At 42.3% G+C, this 13,570-nt stretch overlaps 1 protein-coding gene and 2 long non-coding RNA genes across 11 annotated transcripts; 2 read left to right on the top strand and 1 right to left on the bottom strand.

Moving 5' to 3' along the window:
- The first annotated feature begins 1,138 nt into the window (after positions 1–1,138).
- LOC119336261 lies at positions 1,139–2,226 on the top strand. Of its 2 annotated transcripts, none has more exons than XR_005162336.1 (3): positions 1,139–1,250; positions 1,320–1,612; positions 2,099–2,226. It is a non-coding gene; the product is annotated as an uncharacterized LOC119336261 (long non-coding RNA). The 2 variants fall into 2 exon arrangements; XR_005162335.1 differs by having other exon boundaries at positions 2,088–2,208.
- LOC119336258 (ABC transporter G family member 45) lies at positions 1,747–13,142 on the bottom strand. The gene is made up of 22 exons (XM_037608265.1): positions 12,810–13,142; positions 12,188–12,308; positions 8,995–9,083; positions 8,746–8,830; positions 8,487–8,646; positions 8,234–8,310; positions 8,105–8,155; positions 7,945–8,035; positions 6,695–6,996; positions 5,887–6,482; positions 5,640–5,800; positions 5,462–5,565; positions 5,211–5,370; positions 4,961–5,124; positions 4,536–4,868; positions 4,154–4,444; positions 3,784–3,867; positions 3,580–3,713; positions 3,250–3,477; positions 2,987–3,158; positions 2,629–2,883; positions 1,747–2,390 (listed from the first exon to the last, which is right to left on the bottom strand). Exons 1-22 carry the CDS (start codon positions 12,932–12,934, stop codon positions 2,121–2,123), a joined length of 4,053 nt encoding a protein of 1,350 aa, XP_037464162.1. The 5' UTR covers positions 12,935–13,142; the 3' UTR covers positions 1,747–2,120.
- On the top strand, positions 2,305–10,369 carry LOC119336259. Of its 8 annotated transcripts, none has more exons than XR_005162334.1 (9): positions 2,305–2,426; positions 3,423–3,490; positions 3,588–3,706; positions 4,261–4,420; positions 5,213–5,586; positions 5,672–5,814; positions 6,355–6,422; positions 9,469–9,614; positions 10,071–10,369. It is a non-coding gene; the product is annotated as an uncharacterized LOC119336259 (long non-coding RNA). The 8 variants fall into 8 exon arrangements; XR_005162333.1 differs by adding an exon at positions 2,532–2,706 and having other exon boundaries at positions 2,318–2,426; positions 4,261–5,586; XR_005162331.1 differs by adding an exon at positions 2,570–2,706 and having other exon boundaries at positions 2,348–2,426; positions 4,261–5,586.
- Positions 13,143–13,570: the final 428 nt, after the last annotated feature.

Here is a 13,570-nt window from a genome sequence, read left to right as displayed (position 1 = left end):
TAGGGCTTGGTTCGGGATGCGGACATCAATGCATATTTGTGGGGGTCGGGGTGGGTTAGTGTGGGTTGGATCCGACACGGCAGACGCGTCCGGGCGTCCTCATATCTACGCCACACATGGACTATGTATGGGAGGTGTCGGACATCCTGGACGTATAAGGCCGGGCTGGGTATGTATGTGTTCGATTGGGCGGCATTTTGTGATCGGGCAGTGACCGGTCACCGGCTTTGAGGGGTTCGGTTGGGAGAATATCTGGTGCTACTGAAGCTCATGTGCTACCGTGATACAGGCTTTTGGGATTCTCAGGCCAGTCGGCATCTGGGAGCTGTTGGATCTGCTGGACCTATGCGTAATTTTTGAACTCCTAGAAAGCTTTTCTTTTACAAATATTGGAGTTACGGGGAGCTGTCGATATGAGAATCTGACGACCCAGGAGCCCATATCACGGTAGCGCCCGAGTCTCGGTAGCACTTGATATTTTCCAGGATTTGTTAGAGCATCTCCAACGGGCGCGAGGTAGCGCGGCACACTAAAAATTTTTTGCAGCATCGAAATGGCGTTTTTGCGCGCCAGAGCGACAAAGAGGTTTTCAAGATGCACAAAAACACGACACCCAATGCGGCGGCCCCATCCGCAACAGCCCCTGCGCAAAATCCGACACCCAAAATTTGCAGCCCGCACGCACACCCATGCGCTAAAGTTTTGCTGCGTGGCGAACCAACCTATGATTGGATGGTTAGAGGGACTGTGGTATCCCCAGCCCACCAGGGTTCAAGTCCTGGTGCTCGCATTTATTTCTAGATTTATTTCAGAATTTCCGGCGATACACATTCAGTGGGAGAAGACGTCCCCGTCGATGACGAGGTGCCTACGGTGACTTCATAAATTTCAAGATGATATGCCGACTCAGTCTTTCGAAGGTGCTCATAGGGATAGGCTGTGCGTGTATGCGTTCATAAGAGTGAGGGTATGCATGTGTATATGAGCGCTTGCGGCTGTACAGTATTAAAAAAAGTTTTGCTACGCGCTACTATATTTTATAGCGTTTGCTGGAGCCCTGTTTTTTTTTTGTTTCCGGTGCACTTATATGTGTGTGGGCTCCAGCGTGGACCTCGACAGAGTCCTACACTTGCGAGCTTCCCCATCCTTGCGGTGCCGCTCCCAGTCCCCGCCTCTTCCAAGAAAATCCCACGGAGTACCCTAAAAAAAAATCCCACGGAAAAGTTTCCCCTCTTCCACCAAGCTTCCAGGTAATAATGTGCAACGCATCTCGCATTTCTGTTCAGATTAGGGTTCAATTTCTCACGTCTTTAGCGCAGGTTCCTCTCCTCTCCACCGAGTTCGAGCAGCCGCGGCAGCAGTAGCCATGTGGCGTTCGCGCGGCGGCGGCAACCAGGACATCGGCGCTAGGTCATACACGAAGCGGAGGGCATGCCGTTGCTGGCTTACAACGGGGGCTTCGTCGTGGTCTTAGTTCCTGCTGAACGTCTATGGCGGCATGCTCGCCTACATCATCGACCTTCCACCACTCTAGTAGCAGTAGCAGTATCAAGTGTACTGTCGACGCGTTTGATCCTTCTAGAGCCTCTGGGAGTGAAACATGGAGTTGTCGGTGAGTCTGGTGTGCCCCAAGTTTACTGTCTGATTTAAGTATGCTGAATGTTCTTGTTCTTGTTACATACACAAATTCCCTAAAAACAATCCTGTCATTAGATCGCTGAGTTCCATCCAAACTGGGCAATGGTGGAAGCCAAATATCACAATTCGTTAAGCATTTGATATGCTGCATTACCATTGCCATTTGCATTGCAAGATGATATGCCTGCCACTCAGAATAAACCTTTTGATACGCTTTTACACATTCTACTCACATGTACATTTTGCAATTTGATCTGTTCATCAACATGGCTATAACAACAATCCTGTAAGGCTGCACTAGTAGTACATATACAAATTCTCACACAAATCATGTGGTTATTTACACACTTCATCTTGCAGCAGCAAAGTCCTTGTGGTCTTGTGCTTATTTATGATTGGGTGTTTCTCTTCACTTACCTTTATACAATTATAAGTGATGTACCAATTAGTGTATTTGCAGTTCGTAGTTCAGTCTGTCCATGCTACCTCCGCTGGAACTTGAGGTGCTTGATGAAGATGAAGAAGAGGAAGGCGAACAGGGCGATGATGGCCAGGTGCAGGCATGTGACAAGGTTGAAGTAGCGGTTCTCGAGGCCAAGGTAGCCCTCGAGGAACTCACGCACCGTCTGGTCCGGTTGCCCCGGCACACGGATCAGCTCTGTCCGGTCGCCCAGCTGTGAGAACATGAGCCCGTACACTGTCCATGCCGCTGGGTTAGCCCAGTACACCCACCTCCACCATATCGGGATCAGCTGCATCCACATTGCCACATTGTTGTTGTTCATTAGGTTAGGCATGCACACCTATCCTCTTTTTAAATTATTATTGATTGTTATCTTTCAGGAAAAGTCCAAATCTGGATTAAATATGCAACATATGGTTGGTTTATATAGGAATTAAATGATGCCCAATGTGCCTATATTCTCTCTAGTTAGCGTTCTCATTAAAGTGAAAAGGTTAGGGGGTTAATTGACAGAGTGAGACTAGTACCTCTCTTCCAATGATGAAGCCGGAGAAGACGTTCCAAAAGATGAAGATAAGGAAGGACAATCCGGCAGCTATCTCAAGGTTAGGTGTTAGTGCGACTGTCATCATCCCGTAGAGTGTGTAGTACATGAAGCTTAGCACCATGTAAAGAACAAACCAAAAGAACTTGACGGCTGTCATCTCGAACCCAATCATTGGGTATACGATTGATGCGAAGATGAGCACTTGGACAAGCATGTAAGGCAATTCAATTGCCATCTGCAAACAGAAATCCAGCATCGGAGTTTAGAAAACATATGCCAATCATTTTAGGTCCAGATTATTTGTTTTACTTTTGAAGAGAATGATAAAGTAGTATTACCTGAGCTATGGCGTAGGCCAAGGTACAGTACATGCCTGCTGCCTTTTCTCGGTAAAGAACAACTCTCTCCATTGCCACAACTGGCTGTAAGATGCTGCAATTCATGAAGCCCAGAAACAGTGCTGATCCATACACAACCCCTAGTATGTTGAATACATCTTGCTCCCGTTTTCTGTTGCATAGGAATACAAAGTTATGAGCTAACTGAGGCATGATAAGCTTGCATGAAAGAAAATTATCTCGCTTGTCGTCATCCTGCTTACATGGTTGAGCCAATTTTCCAGAATACAATTCCAAACATAATTGATACAGCAAACGTGTTTAGGAACCGAACAACATTGTGTTCTGAGTTTTTCCAGTATGCACATCTTTGTTTCCACAAGCAAGCCATGCACTGCGCCCTAAAGTTCTGCCAATATCCTGGGGGAAAATGTAGATCCACGGTGTTTGGCGCTGGTTGCCCCAGCTCTTCAATTAGAAGCATGTTCTCCCTGCAGAAACAAGGTACATATTCATTTTGTTTTATCTTTTCCCCTATTGCTCAAACCAGTTTAACAGTACAATTTCTGTAGCTTTATGATTATCTGGCTTACCTGTACAGGGAGGAGCTCCGGTAAATTTCTGCATAGTCCACTCCAATCACATATTCTGTTATGTGTGAACTTATATCCAACACCCATGCTGCTGGGTTTTGTCCCTCTTTTATTCTAGGAACACCAGGTATAGCCTGTGACAAAGCAATTTTAGTATTTTCGTCTCCATCTTGTGTATAGATGTTGAATATCAGACAATCTTACCTCGAAATACTTGATCATGTTGCTAGATAGCGGACCTAATGAACCACTGTATATGATCTGACCACCTCTTTTCATAAGCAAAAGCTGCATTTAGTCAAATTGAACTCAAGTTTAGAAAGGTAGTTCTGTAGTACTTATACATAATCATATAAAAGGCTAATTGATTATCATTAGTAATTATTTGTGAGCTATTAACAGAAGGGAACCCAGGGTGTAAGGGCTAATTGTATTTGATGCTTTATTTATGAAAAAATTATGCTGGTTTGCTTTTGTGTAATGAGTAGTTCAATACTCTTTTCGGTCTCTTGGTCTTGACACCACATGACCATGCTTTTCTTTTGATATATTTAAAATTTATATTTAATCATACCTCATCAAAAGATTCAAATATCCCAATGCTTGGTTGATGAATTGTGCAGACTACAGTTCGTCCAGTGTCTACTGTCTTTCTTACTGTTCTCATCACAATTGCTGCAGCACGGGCATCCAAGCCAGTGGTTGGCTCGTCCATGAATATAATGGAAGGACTAGCTACCAGCTCCACTGCTATTGTTAGCCTTTTTCGCTGCTCAGCTGACAGGCCAGTTGCTCCTGCTATTCCCACCATGGCATTCTTCAGTCCAGTCAATTCAACTAGGTCCATTACTTCATCTATAAACATCTGAAACGTGCTTGTAGGAAAATCTTGTTAGATCTATTGTTATATATTAGCTTCAAAGATGATAAAGATTGCAAAAGGTCAATGCTTATACATCTCTTTGGCGAGAGTTAACGTTCGAAGGAAGTCGAAGCCATGCCGAGAACTGTAGTGACTCATGCACAGTGAGGTTAGGGGAGTGAATGTCACTCTGTTCACAGTAGCCCGAGATCCTTGAGAATGTGTCCTGCTTCTTTGGGTATCCTGCTATCCTAATAGTACCTTCAATATATCCTCCAGTTTTTCTTCCAGCCAAAACGTCGAGCAATGTTGTCTTTCCAGCACCAGTGATCCCCATCAGAGCTGTTAACACCCCTGGCCTGAAAACACCACTGACATCTTGCAGCAGTTGAAGCTTTTTCTCTGTTACTCCATACTTCATCATTTCCTGGTGGAAGATATGCATATGTTTGGTCAAACGTGACTGGAAATGAAATGGATGCAAGTATTCAGTAAGGCACTATGTGCTCAAGATGTTACCTTAGGCATGTCAACAAAATAGTTGATATGATCAAATACAAGGGAAAGAGGCTGAAACGGGAGGGCAACTTGACCAGTTGATGCATTGCGAGTTCCAACTTTCTGTTTCTTGCACTCCGTTTTTGTCTTCGTGGAATCGATATTAACTTGATGCTTGTGTGGAGCTACAAATTATGAACAAATGTGATGGATTTTGTTTGCATTTATGTTTCAATACTTATGAGGATTTTGATAGCTTTGGTATACATACAGTTCATGAACTCTAGTGCAAATATAGTGAGGATGTTGAGGACCAGCGAGAATCCAAATAAAATGCCGACACAAATCCAGTACCAATGCCACTCTGTGAGCAACCCCCTGATCTTGAGGATAGCTTCACCAACTGTTTTAGCATTTGCATAGTAAAATTCCTGTCAGCATGAAAAAATCATCATCAGGTCATAACTAATTGCACGGGTTATGTACATTGGATCAAGAATGTTAGTTGAAACAATTGCTTACACTAGCCCATCTTTCATCAAGGAACTCATTTAGGGCAACAGCATTCTGTGCATAGGTGAATGGGGATGTCCAGTATCCCCACTGCAACCATGGTTGGAGGTTATCTGTTTCAATGTACAAAACTGGTAAGCATCTTCGTTGCATACATCTTACGGTATTCTGAGCTAAAACATCTAACCTTTTGATATGACAAAGCCTCCAAATATGTAGATTGCTATGAGAGCTGCGGTGCCTAGCATGTTGGCCATTACTTGTGTCCTTCCTATTGCCGCTAAGAAACGATAGAGGCCCATTGACATTTGATGCATGGCAAAAAGTACCAAAAACTGCTGGATGAATCTGCAAGAAGCAAGGTAACTCTTTCTGTTATTCCAGCTTATTCAAGTATTTTGCTCATTAGATATTGAATTGACTAGGAGGGGTACCTGAGAAAGGAAGGTGCGTAGCCAATCACATAGTAGGTTAAGCTGGTCCACAGACCTGTCTCTAGAAGTGACATTGGGAGGCTGATAAGGAATACCGAAGAAAGAAGTGCCCATCCTGGCAATGCTAGTAACTCTCTTTGCTTGTAGAAAGTGGGGAGTCGCTTTATTGTCATTCCAATTTCAGTCATGCCATTGAAGTTTACTATCACAACAGCCATAAAGAGTGATCCCATGTACTTATTGGCATCGAGTACAGTTTTATGGTTCATATTTGTTCGAAGGAAAACCGTTGAGATCACCAAAGCCATAACAGTTATCTGTACAGTCTTAAATATATGAAGTGGGGAGTTTCTTTTAAGAAGCAATACTTCCCTTGAAAAGCATGCCTTGAAAATATTCCATCTAGAGATCCTGCGAGTTGCACTTGTTATAATCTCCTTTCTCTTTCCTGTATTGTTTGTCCTGCAGAGATCGTCTTTCGCAGGTCGTGGGAGATAGGATGAACGAAAAGATTCTGCAAATTTTTCGATTGACCGGTATTGATACTTATTTTCATCACCAATCCAGTATTGCTTTTGATCCATCTTCGAGGTCACCTGGTCAAATGAAGAAAAGTTGCTGTCAGTTACTTGCATTATTATGCACGAACAAGTACATATAACATAATAGTGAATTTTGTGGATGGAATTGCAACTCATGTACTGCATGCTATATTGTTACTTTCTGATATTTATGCACTGGCTGCCCTCAAGTTAGCAATATAGATTTATTCAGTAGTTCCCTCTTATTAGAGTTTATAATCTAATACCTCTTGAAGGAAATCAGCTACATTCTTCCTGCTGGGGCATTTGAATCCCATAATTTCAAAGAAACCAGTAGCATTTTCTCGAGGACCATGATATACAATTTGCCCCTCGCATAAAAGGATTATGTCGTCAAATAACTCCAACGTCTCAGGAGGTGGTTGAAGCAAGGAAATAACCACAGTGAGATCCATCAGATGAGCCATTTGTTGGAGAAACTTTACAATCTCGTATGTGGTGGAGCTATCTAGACCTGTTGATATGTCATCCATAAAGAAGCATCTTGCTAGACCAACTAGCATCTCTCCTGCATTAGTGAATTCATCTTAAAAATATAGCAACAATGACACATTGATAAAAGAAAACCAATGTTGATTACATCGTCAATATTTATAGTTGTTAACTTTGGTACTGGCACCATCTTCTGTATAACTGGCATATTCGTAAGCAGAATAGGCTATGGAAAATATATATTATAAATGCAGCACATGGCAGTGTGGGTACCTTCCAGCAATCTACTTAATTTCTAGTTACATCTGACATATTCGTAAGCAGAATAGGCTATGGAAAATATATATTATAAATGCAGCACATTGCAGTGTGGGTATCTTCCAGCAATCTACGTAATTTCTAGTTACATCTGACCTATGTTTTTAAGGCGGTAAGGCGATCTAAGGCGCTGGGGGGGCGCCTTATCGCCTAGGCAACGCCTAAGCGCCTAAGGCGGACGCCTAAGCGCCTAAGGCGGGCATATTTGTAAGGCGCTGGCGGGGCGCCTTATCGCCTAAGCGTCCAAGGCGGGACGCCTTAAAAACAGAGCATCTGACATATTCAGAGTTGCCCTTATTCAGTAGAATAAATATCATCCTCAAATTATTTTTTCTTGAGAACAATACAGAGTTCTGCAGGAAGAGAGCATTCTATAATATCGTGACCGACTCACTACAAAAGTACACGTATACTGTTTTCATAGTCCATTTAATCGAACATGTCAAGAAATTATGGTGTCATTTTGACATTTTGTTACTTTACAATCTTTTCATTGTGGGTTTAACTAGGATCTTTGTTTCATCAAGCAATACTGTACAAAATATAAGTTGTTGAGGTGATAATTTTTTTATTGTGCCAAGGACTATAACATAAACCCATATTTTTATTATGAAATAATGTCGCATTAGAAAAATGCACTCTATAAAGTGGGAACAGAGGGTGATAAGAGGAACAAGATACATAGTAAACACTATAGAATCCTTACCAATCGTGGCTCTCTTTTTTTGTCCTCCTGATATGCCTCTTCTCATCTCATCCCCCACTAGGGTATCTGCACACTCGGACAAACCAAGTATCTGCATTTACACAAAGTCTGTGATTATGTTATGAAGACAAATGTATAAATTGAAAAGTTACGAATTTACCTTGATAATATAGTTTGTTGTAAGGTTGCTTCCTTCTCCGAAGGTGGTAGCCTGCAGAAAACAGATTTAAGCAATTGGGGGAACTGGATTCCAGTTTTACCAAAATTGGCGGAAAATAAAATTAGTAACCTTAATAAAAGAGTCAAGATCTTGGTCCACTTTGTTGATGACACCCTTTTTCCTTCTTATTGCTTCTCCCAGCATCTCTAAGGCGACCATTTCAAACAGGAATTTTGCATTAGTATTTATGTCATGCAAAGTTAAAAAAAAACCCTTGAAAGGAGTGCTTCTTAATTTTCAGTGTCTGGGTTTGGTTATAAATTAGCTCATTCATATACACGGGAACTAAAGCTATATCCCCATACCCAAGAGGGTGTCTCACCAAATTCATTATTGGTTCCCAACATCTTGGAAGAGAAATCAATCGTCTCTCTGACGGTCATCTCAGCATGATGAAGATCATACTGGCTAATGTAGGCATGCAGGTATTGAGGTGTTGAGGAATTCACTTCTTCTCCATTGTACATGACCTTTCCTTTGAGCTATTAAGAGATGTGATATCAAGAAAAAAACAATGCTGGTTAATCAATGATTATCTTGTTAGTAAGTGGTTTCGGTGGCAAGTAGATAACTCAGTCTACCTTCAAAGAAGAATCCAACTTTCCTGCCAATGCTTTTAAAAAAGTAGTTTTCCCAGAACCAGGTGCTCCTAGAAGAAGTGTCATCCTGATTATGTAACGGGATCGCAAAAATTCAGCATGGTAGGTGAGTAATAAATTAATGAACGATGAACTGCTGATATGGAGTGTTACATGTTTTTCAGTGGAACACTTATTCTGAGATAAACAGTATCAACCATTATCGATTTAGTAAAAAGTAGAGCTGCTTACCGTGATGGACGAATTGTCCCGCTTGCTCCATTTATAATTTTGATAGGTTTTTTCCTTGTGGTACACATGTGTGAAGATGTTGCCAATTCCTGCACAACAAACAATTTTAGAACTATGATTTCGAATGTGACTTGCCCACCAGTATCCATATTAAATGAAACTTCTGGATTTAAACATACATATGTGATACTATAGAGATGTTAAACTGCATGAAAACATGCACTGTCGTTTTGAATGCAGGGGCTGGAGATGTGCTTTGATGTCCATTTATTGTTAGATTGTTTTGGTCAATTTATACTAGGTTGATGTACACAATCTCAACTTGCTAGCCCCAGAACTATTGCTGCACTCTCTTTACTTTCTCTCGTCTATTGTCAGGCATACCTGGTCGTTTTCCTTTCTATGGGTGTTATGACTTGCAAAGTAATCTATCTGCTTGTCGTTTGGCGTTACACTTTCCAACCTTCTGTGCAGGTAATCGTGGATTACTTTGGCTGTGTTAGGGGCGTTCTCAGGCTCTACTGTGTAGGAGATGCTGGCGCGTGCTGTCCATCTCATGAGAAATCAACTAGCAAGGTTATCAGATGCTGTCAAAACGAACCTTGGCTAACCTGCTCGAGGTAGTGACGGAACATTCAGAGTTTCCACAAAACTGTGTAGATTACTCCCAGTGCATGATCAACATCCATGCCCCCAAGGGATACAATCCATATTTATTTATTTATTTATTATTTGAATTCGCCAACCACTAAAAATAACCGCAATTCTAATTGTGCTTAGTTGATCAATGCTGTTCTATTTTTGTATTTGTTGTCTTAAGAAAGTTTGGTTAACTAGAGAAGGCAGTAGCGTTAACTCTTCAGTCAACTGCCTCACTTAGGAGTAGTCTTTTTTATATTTAGCTGTACTGCTGTAGCAACACGGCAATTAATTTTGATGTTTTTGGCCTCACTTAAGGAGTTAGTGTCTTTTTTCTTTTCTTTCTTTGAGTGATGTGATGTGATCAGAGAGACGTATGGGACCAGCGTTTGATCTGCTTCTTCCTTTTTTCTTTCCTCGTCATGGCAAAGGAACAGGACTGTATTAAAGCCGTTGCCGTCATCCTCGTAGCTGCTGTCGTCTTCTACACCGAATGCTACCTCAGGAATGGCCACGCTACGTTCATGAAAATTGTAAAGACCCGGTACCAAAATGGAAAATTCCCCAAGCTAGACATGTGCTGTGATGGTTGTGCTGTCCAGAAGACTCTGTTTAAGGTTGGCTTAGTTGGGGCCAACCTATTTGTACCAACATTTCTTTTAGCAACTATAGTATTTGTGTAAACATATGACCATGTTTTTTTTTTCTTGATGGACATAACGCCATGTTTAGTGTATATATCAGTGTATTACAACAAACTGAACCATTACTCTGTCTTGTGATTAAGTAAGGCTTGGCTAAACCAATTTCAGTCAAAAATAAAAAAGAGACTTGGAGCAGTACTCTCCAATTTGGTCTATCCTAGTATAAACAACGGATTCCTTAAAAAAATGATGGCCTTATTGGAGAGAGAGATACTTGGATGCTGTTTCTTTCTTTGGTAGGCGGGCTTACCTATCCATCAATCGAAACTACTACGCGGACGATAATAGCCTAGACGAACGCTGGACGATATTTGATTGAACGGTGTTGGTCAGTTTTGCTCCACGCATCAATGGCTTGATCTGCTGAATCGTCTGAAAATCGTCCAGGGTTGTCGTTTATGTAGCAACGCTCTCCATCAATTCAGCCGCGGGTCGACGAAAGAAACAGGAGTATGTCTCATTATGTCAACGGGATAGCGGGATGGGCCAGCTAAAATACTCAAGCCATGAATTCCATTTTGAGCGAGGATTTGGTGTCCCTTGTCTCTCACCGTTTGATTTCGATCCTAGCTGGTAGTTTTTTCTTATGATAAGGTGGTATGGTTCTTTCCCAGGGAAATAAAGAGGGCTAGGCTAAACATCATTTGATGTACTCCCTCTGTTTTTATTTACTCTGCATATTAGAGTTGATTGAAGTCAAACTTCGTAAAGTTTAACCAAGTATATAAAAAACAATATAAACATTTACCATAATAACTCTATATGATGTGAAAATACATTCATTAATAAATCTAATGTTATTGATTTGTTATTGTATATGCTCATGTTTTTGTTTATAAACTTTGTCAAAGTTTATAAAACTTGACTTTGACCAAAGCTAATACGCGGACTAAATAAAAACGGAGAGAGTACTTTCATGACTTCATCCAGACGTGGGGCCCAAACAGATGGGTGTTGGTAGTTGGGACGCATGAAACATTGGCATGTGGGTGCGCACTGTGAAAATATTTGCTAGTCATTTTTGCAAATTTTCAAAATTTGGCTGAAAAGCTGAAAAATTCTAACATGCAAATTCCTTCGGTTTTTGGTGCAGAACTAGCAAATTTGCAGTTTACAGTAATATTAGAAATCTGAGAAATTTGCCGCAAAATTCTTTTTCTTTTCATCATCCTTTTCTTCCACAAAATGTGCTTTTTGAAGATCTAAGTACCGCCAGTTGGCTTGTGCGCGTTGGTCAAGTACCTGCATATTAAGAGGCTTGGCCGGCGACGTGCTACCATTGATCGTACGAGACCTGTGTACTAGCTAGACCTGCTGCGGCTACCAATGGCTATGGAAAAAAAAAATCTAAGGTACTGCGGCTGCCAATGCTATCCACCATGGTACTGCGGCTGCAAGCCTGCAAGTGTTCATTAGTAAGACGTTACTGACTACTTACTGGACTAGTGAACACTGGATGAACGTTCGGTACTACTAGATGGTTTCCATAGCACCGGATGATTTCCATTCCATTTCTGCCGTTTTTCTTCACTGCCAGATGCAGATGCTGGATCTGGATGGAGGGTTTCCACATAGCAACTTATCTATTTTCTTAACTAACAAATGGCTATTTATTTTTCCCAAAAGAAAAAACCAGGTGTTTTTTTTCTCAGCGAACAAACAAACAGCTGCCACTAGCTGATCCAGGCACTGCTTGATCTCACAACCCCATGTACGTGTCTCACCAGATCTCCCTTGGCTGCAATGCATATCCCATGCATGCATCCACCATACGTGTATCCAAGCGCTTTTTTTTCTTTTGCAAATAATAACAGCACGAGGATGAGGATATTTATATGCAACGTACATACCTGGGCGGCGTTGACGGCGCAGTTGAGCAGCGTGGGCAGCGCGCGGCGGCCCACGCGCACGTCGGCCTCCACGGTGAGCTCCTCGAACCGCACCTCCACCTTGGCGGCGTCGACCCCCAGCCTGCGGGGCAGCATGCAGCTTACACTCATTAATTAATCAGTTTATTATGCTGCCGCCCGGAAGAATCTCCTAGTAGTACGTACTCCTTCCGTTCGCGAATAAGTGTACTTCTAGCTTTTGTCTTAAGTCAAAGTTTTAAAATTTTGACCAACTTTATAGGGAAAAGTAGCAGCATTTATGACACTAAATTAGTATCACTAGATTCTTTTGGAATGTATTTTCATAATATATCAATTTGATATTATATATGTTACTACTTATTTGTACATAGTTGGTCAAAGTTTTAAAACTTTGACTTAGGATAAAAACTAAAAGTGCACTTATTCGTGGACGGAGCGAGTATTGCGCATCTCCTCTTGCATTTATTTGTGGTTTCGTCTGGGAAACTCCCAGCCCGAACTGATCGCCCGACAAAACCGGCCGATCCTGCATGCGACCCGCATGATCGAGAAGCCAGGCACACACGCACGTACAGATCGCTACCCCATCATCCATACGCACCTTTCCTTCTTCTCGCGGAGCATCTGGAGGAAGCCGCGGTTGTCCTCATGGGTGAGCGGCGGCGGCGGCCTGGCACTCACCTCCGACGCCGGCGGCGCCTGCTTGGCTTCCCAGCTGTGCTCCATCCTCCTCCTCCTCCTCCCCTCGTTCTACCTCGGCTGGCTTCGCGAGCAACGCCGGCGGTGCCTGCTAGCTAGCTTGTCCTAGACGGCGGGTGAATGGGCATACATGGACATGTAGCTTGGCTCTACCAGAACGAAACGAGATGCTAGAAGATAGTAGTAGTACAAGTACAAGAAGCAAGGGAAGATATATTTGGCGTTGCGTTTAAAGGTGTTGGTGCTACCCAATCTCGCAGTCGTATATATAGCGGAGTTCTACGGCCCAACGCCACTCCAGCCATTACTACATGCACATCCCATTTAATTTCAAGGACACCTTCTTCCCTTTTTTTTCCTTTCTTGGACACGCTCTGGTCGATTCGGTTATATCCTTAATTGTACACGTATGGCGATATTAGTATTGGACAGCAAGTCATTTCAAATAATAGTATATGGTGCGAGAGATAAACATACGTACTTAACAGTCTGTTACTACTATACTGCCATGCATATTCAAATGGTAATTACAGATTAAGTATGCCAAAAAATACAGATCTTTTAACCTTATCTTTGGACGGTTAAGCGATAACTGCGCGCATGTGGCAATGATATTGGTGATCACGGCCATGCCGGCGCCGGTGCATGAATGCTATTCCTAGC

Source organism: Triticum dicoccoides, chromosome 7B, assembly GCF_002162155.2.
Source record: "Triticum dicoccoides isolate Atlit2015 ecotype Zavitan chromosome 7B, WEW_v2.0, whole genome shotgun sequence".
Lineage (NCBI taxonomy): Eukaryota > Viridiplantae > Streptophyta > Magnoliopsida > Poales > Poaceae > Triticum > Triticum dicoccoides.
The sequence above is the reverse complement of the archived record's forward strand: the minus strand, read 5'-3'. Positions and strand labels throughout refer to the sequence as shown.

Excerpts from the sequence above, each read along its gene's own strand:
- LOC119336258 (XM_037608265.1), bottom strand. The coding sequence starts at position 12,934 with ATGGAGCACAGCTGGGAAGCCAAGCAGGCGCCGCCGGCGTCGGAGGTG. Across the intron at positions 12,309-12,809 it reads CTCCGCGAGAAGAAGGAAAG|GCTGGGGGTCGACGCCGCCA; the intron begins GTGCGTATGGAT and ends GCTGCCCCGCAG. Across the intron at positions 4,869-4,960 it reads ATTTTGTTGACATGCCTAAG|GAAATGATGAAGTATGGAGT; the intron begins GTAACATCTTGA and ends ATCTTCCACCAG.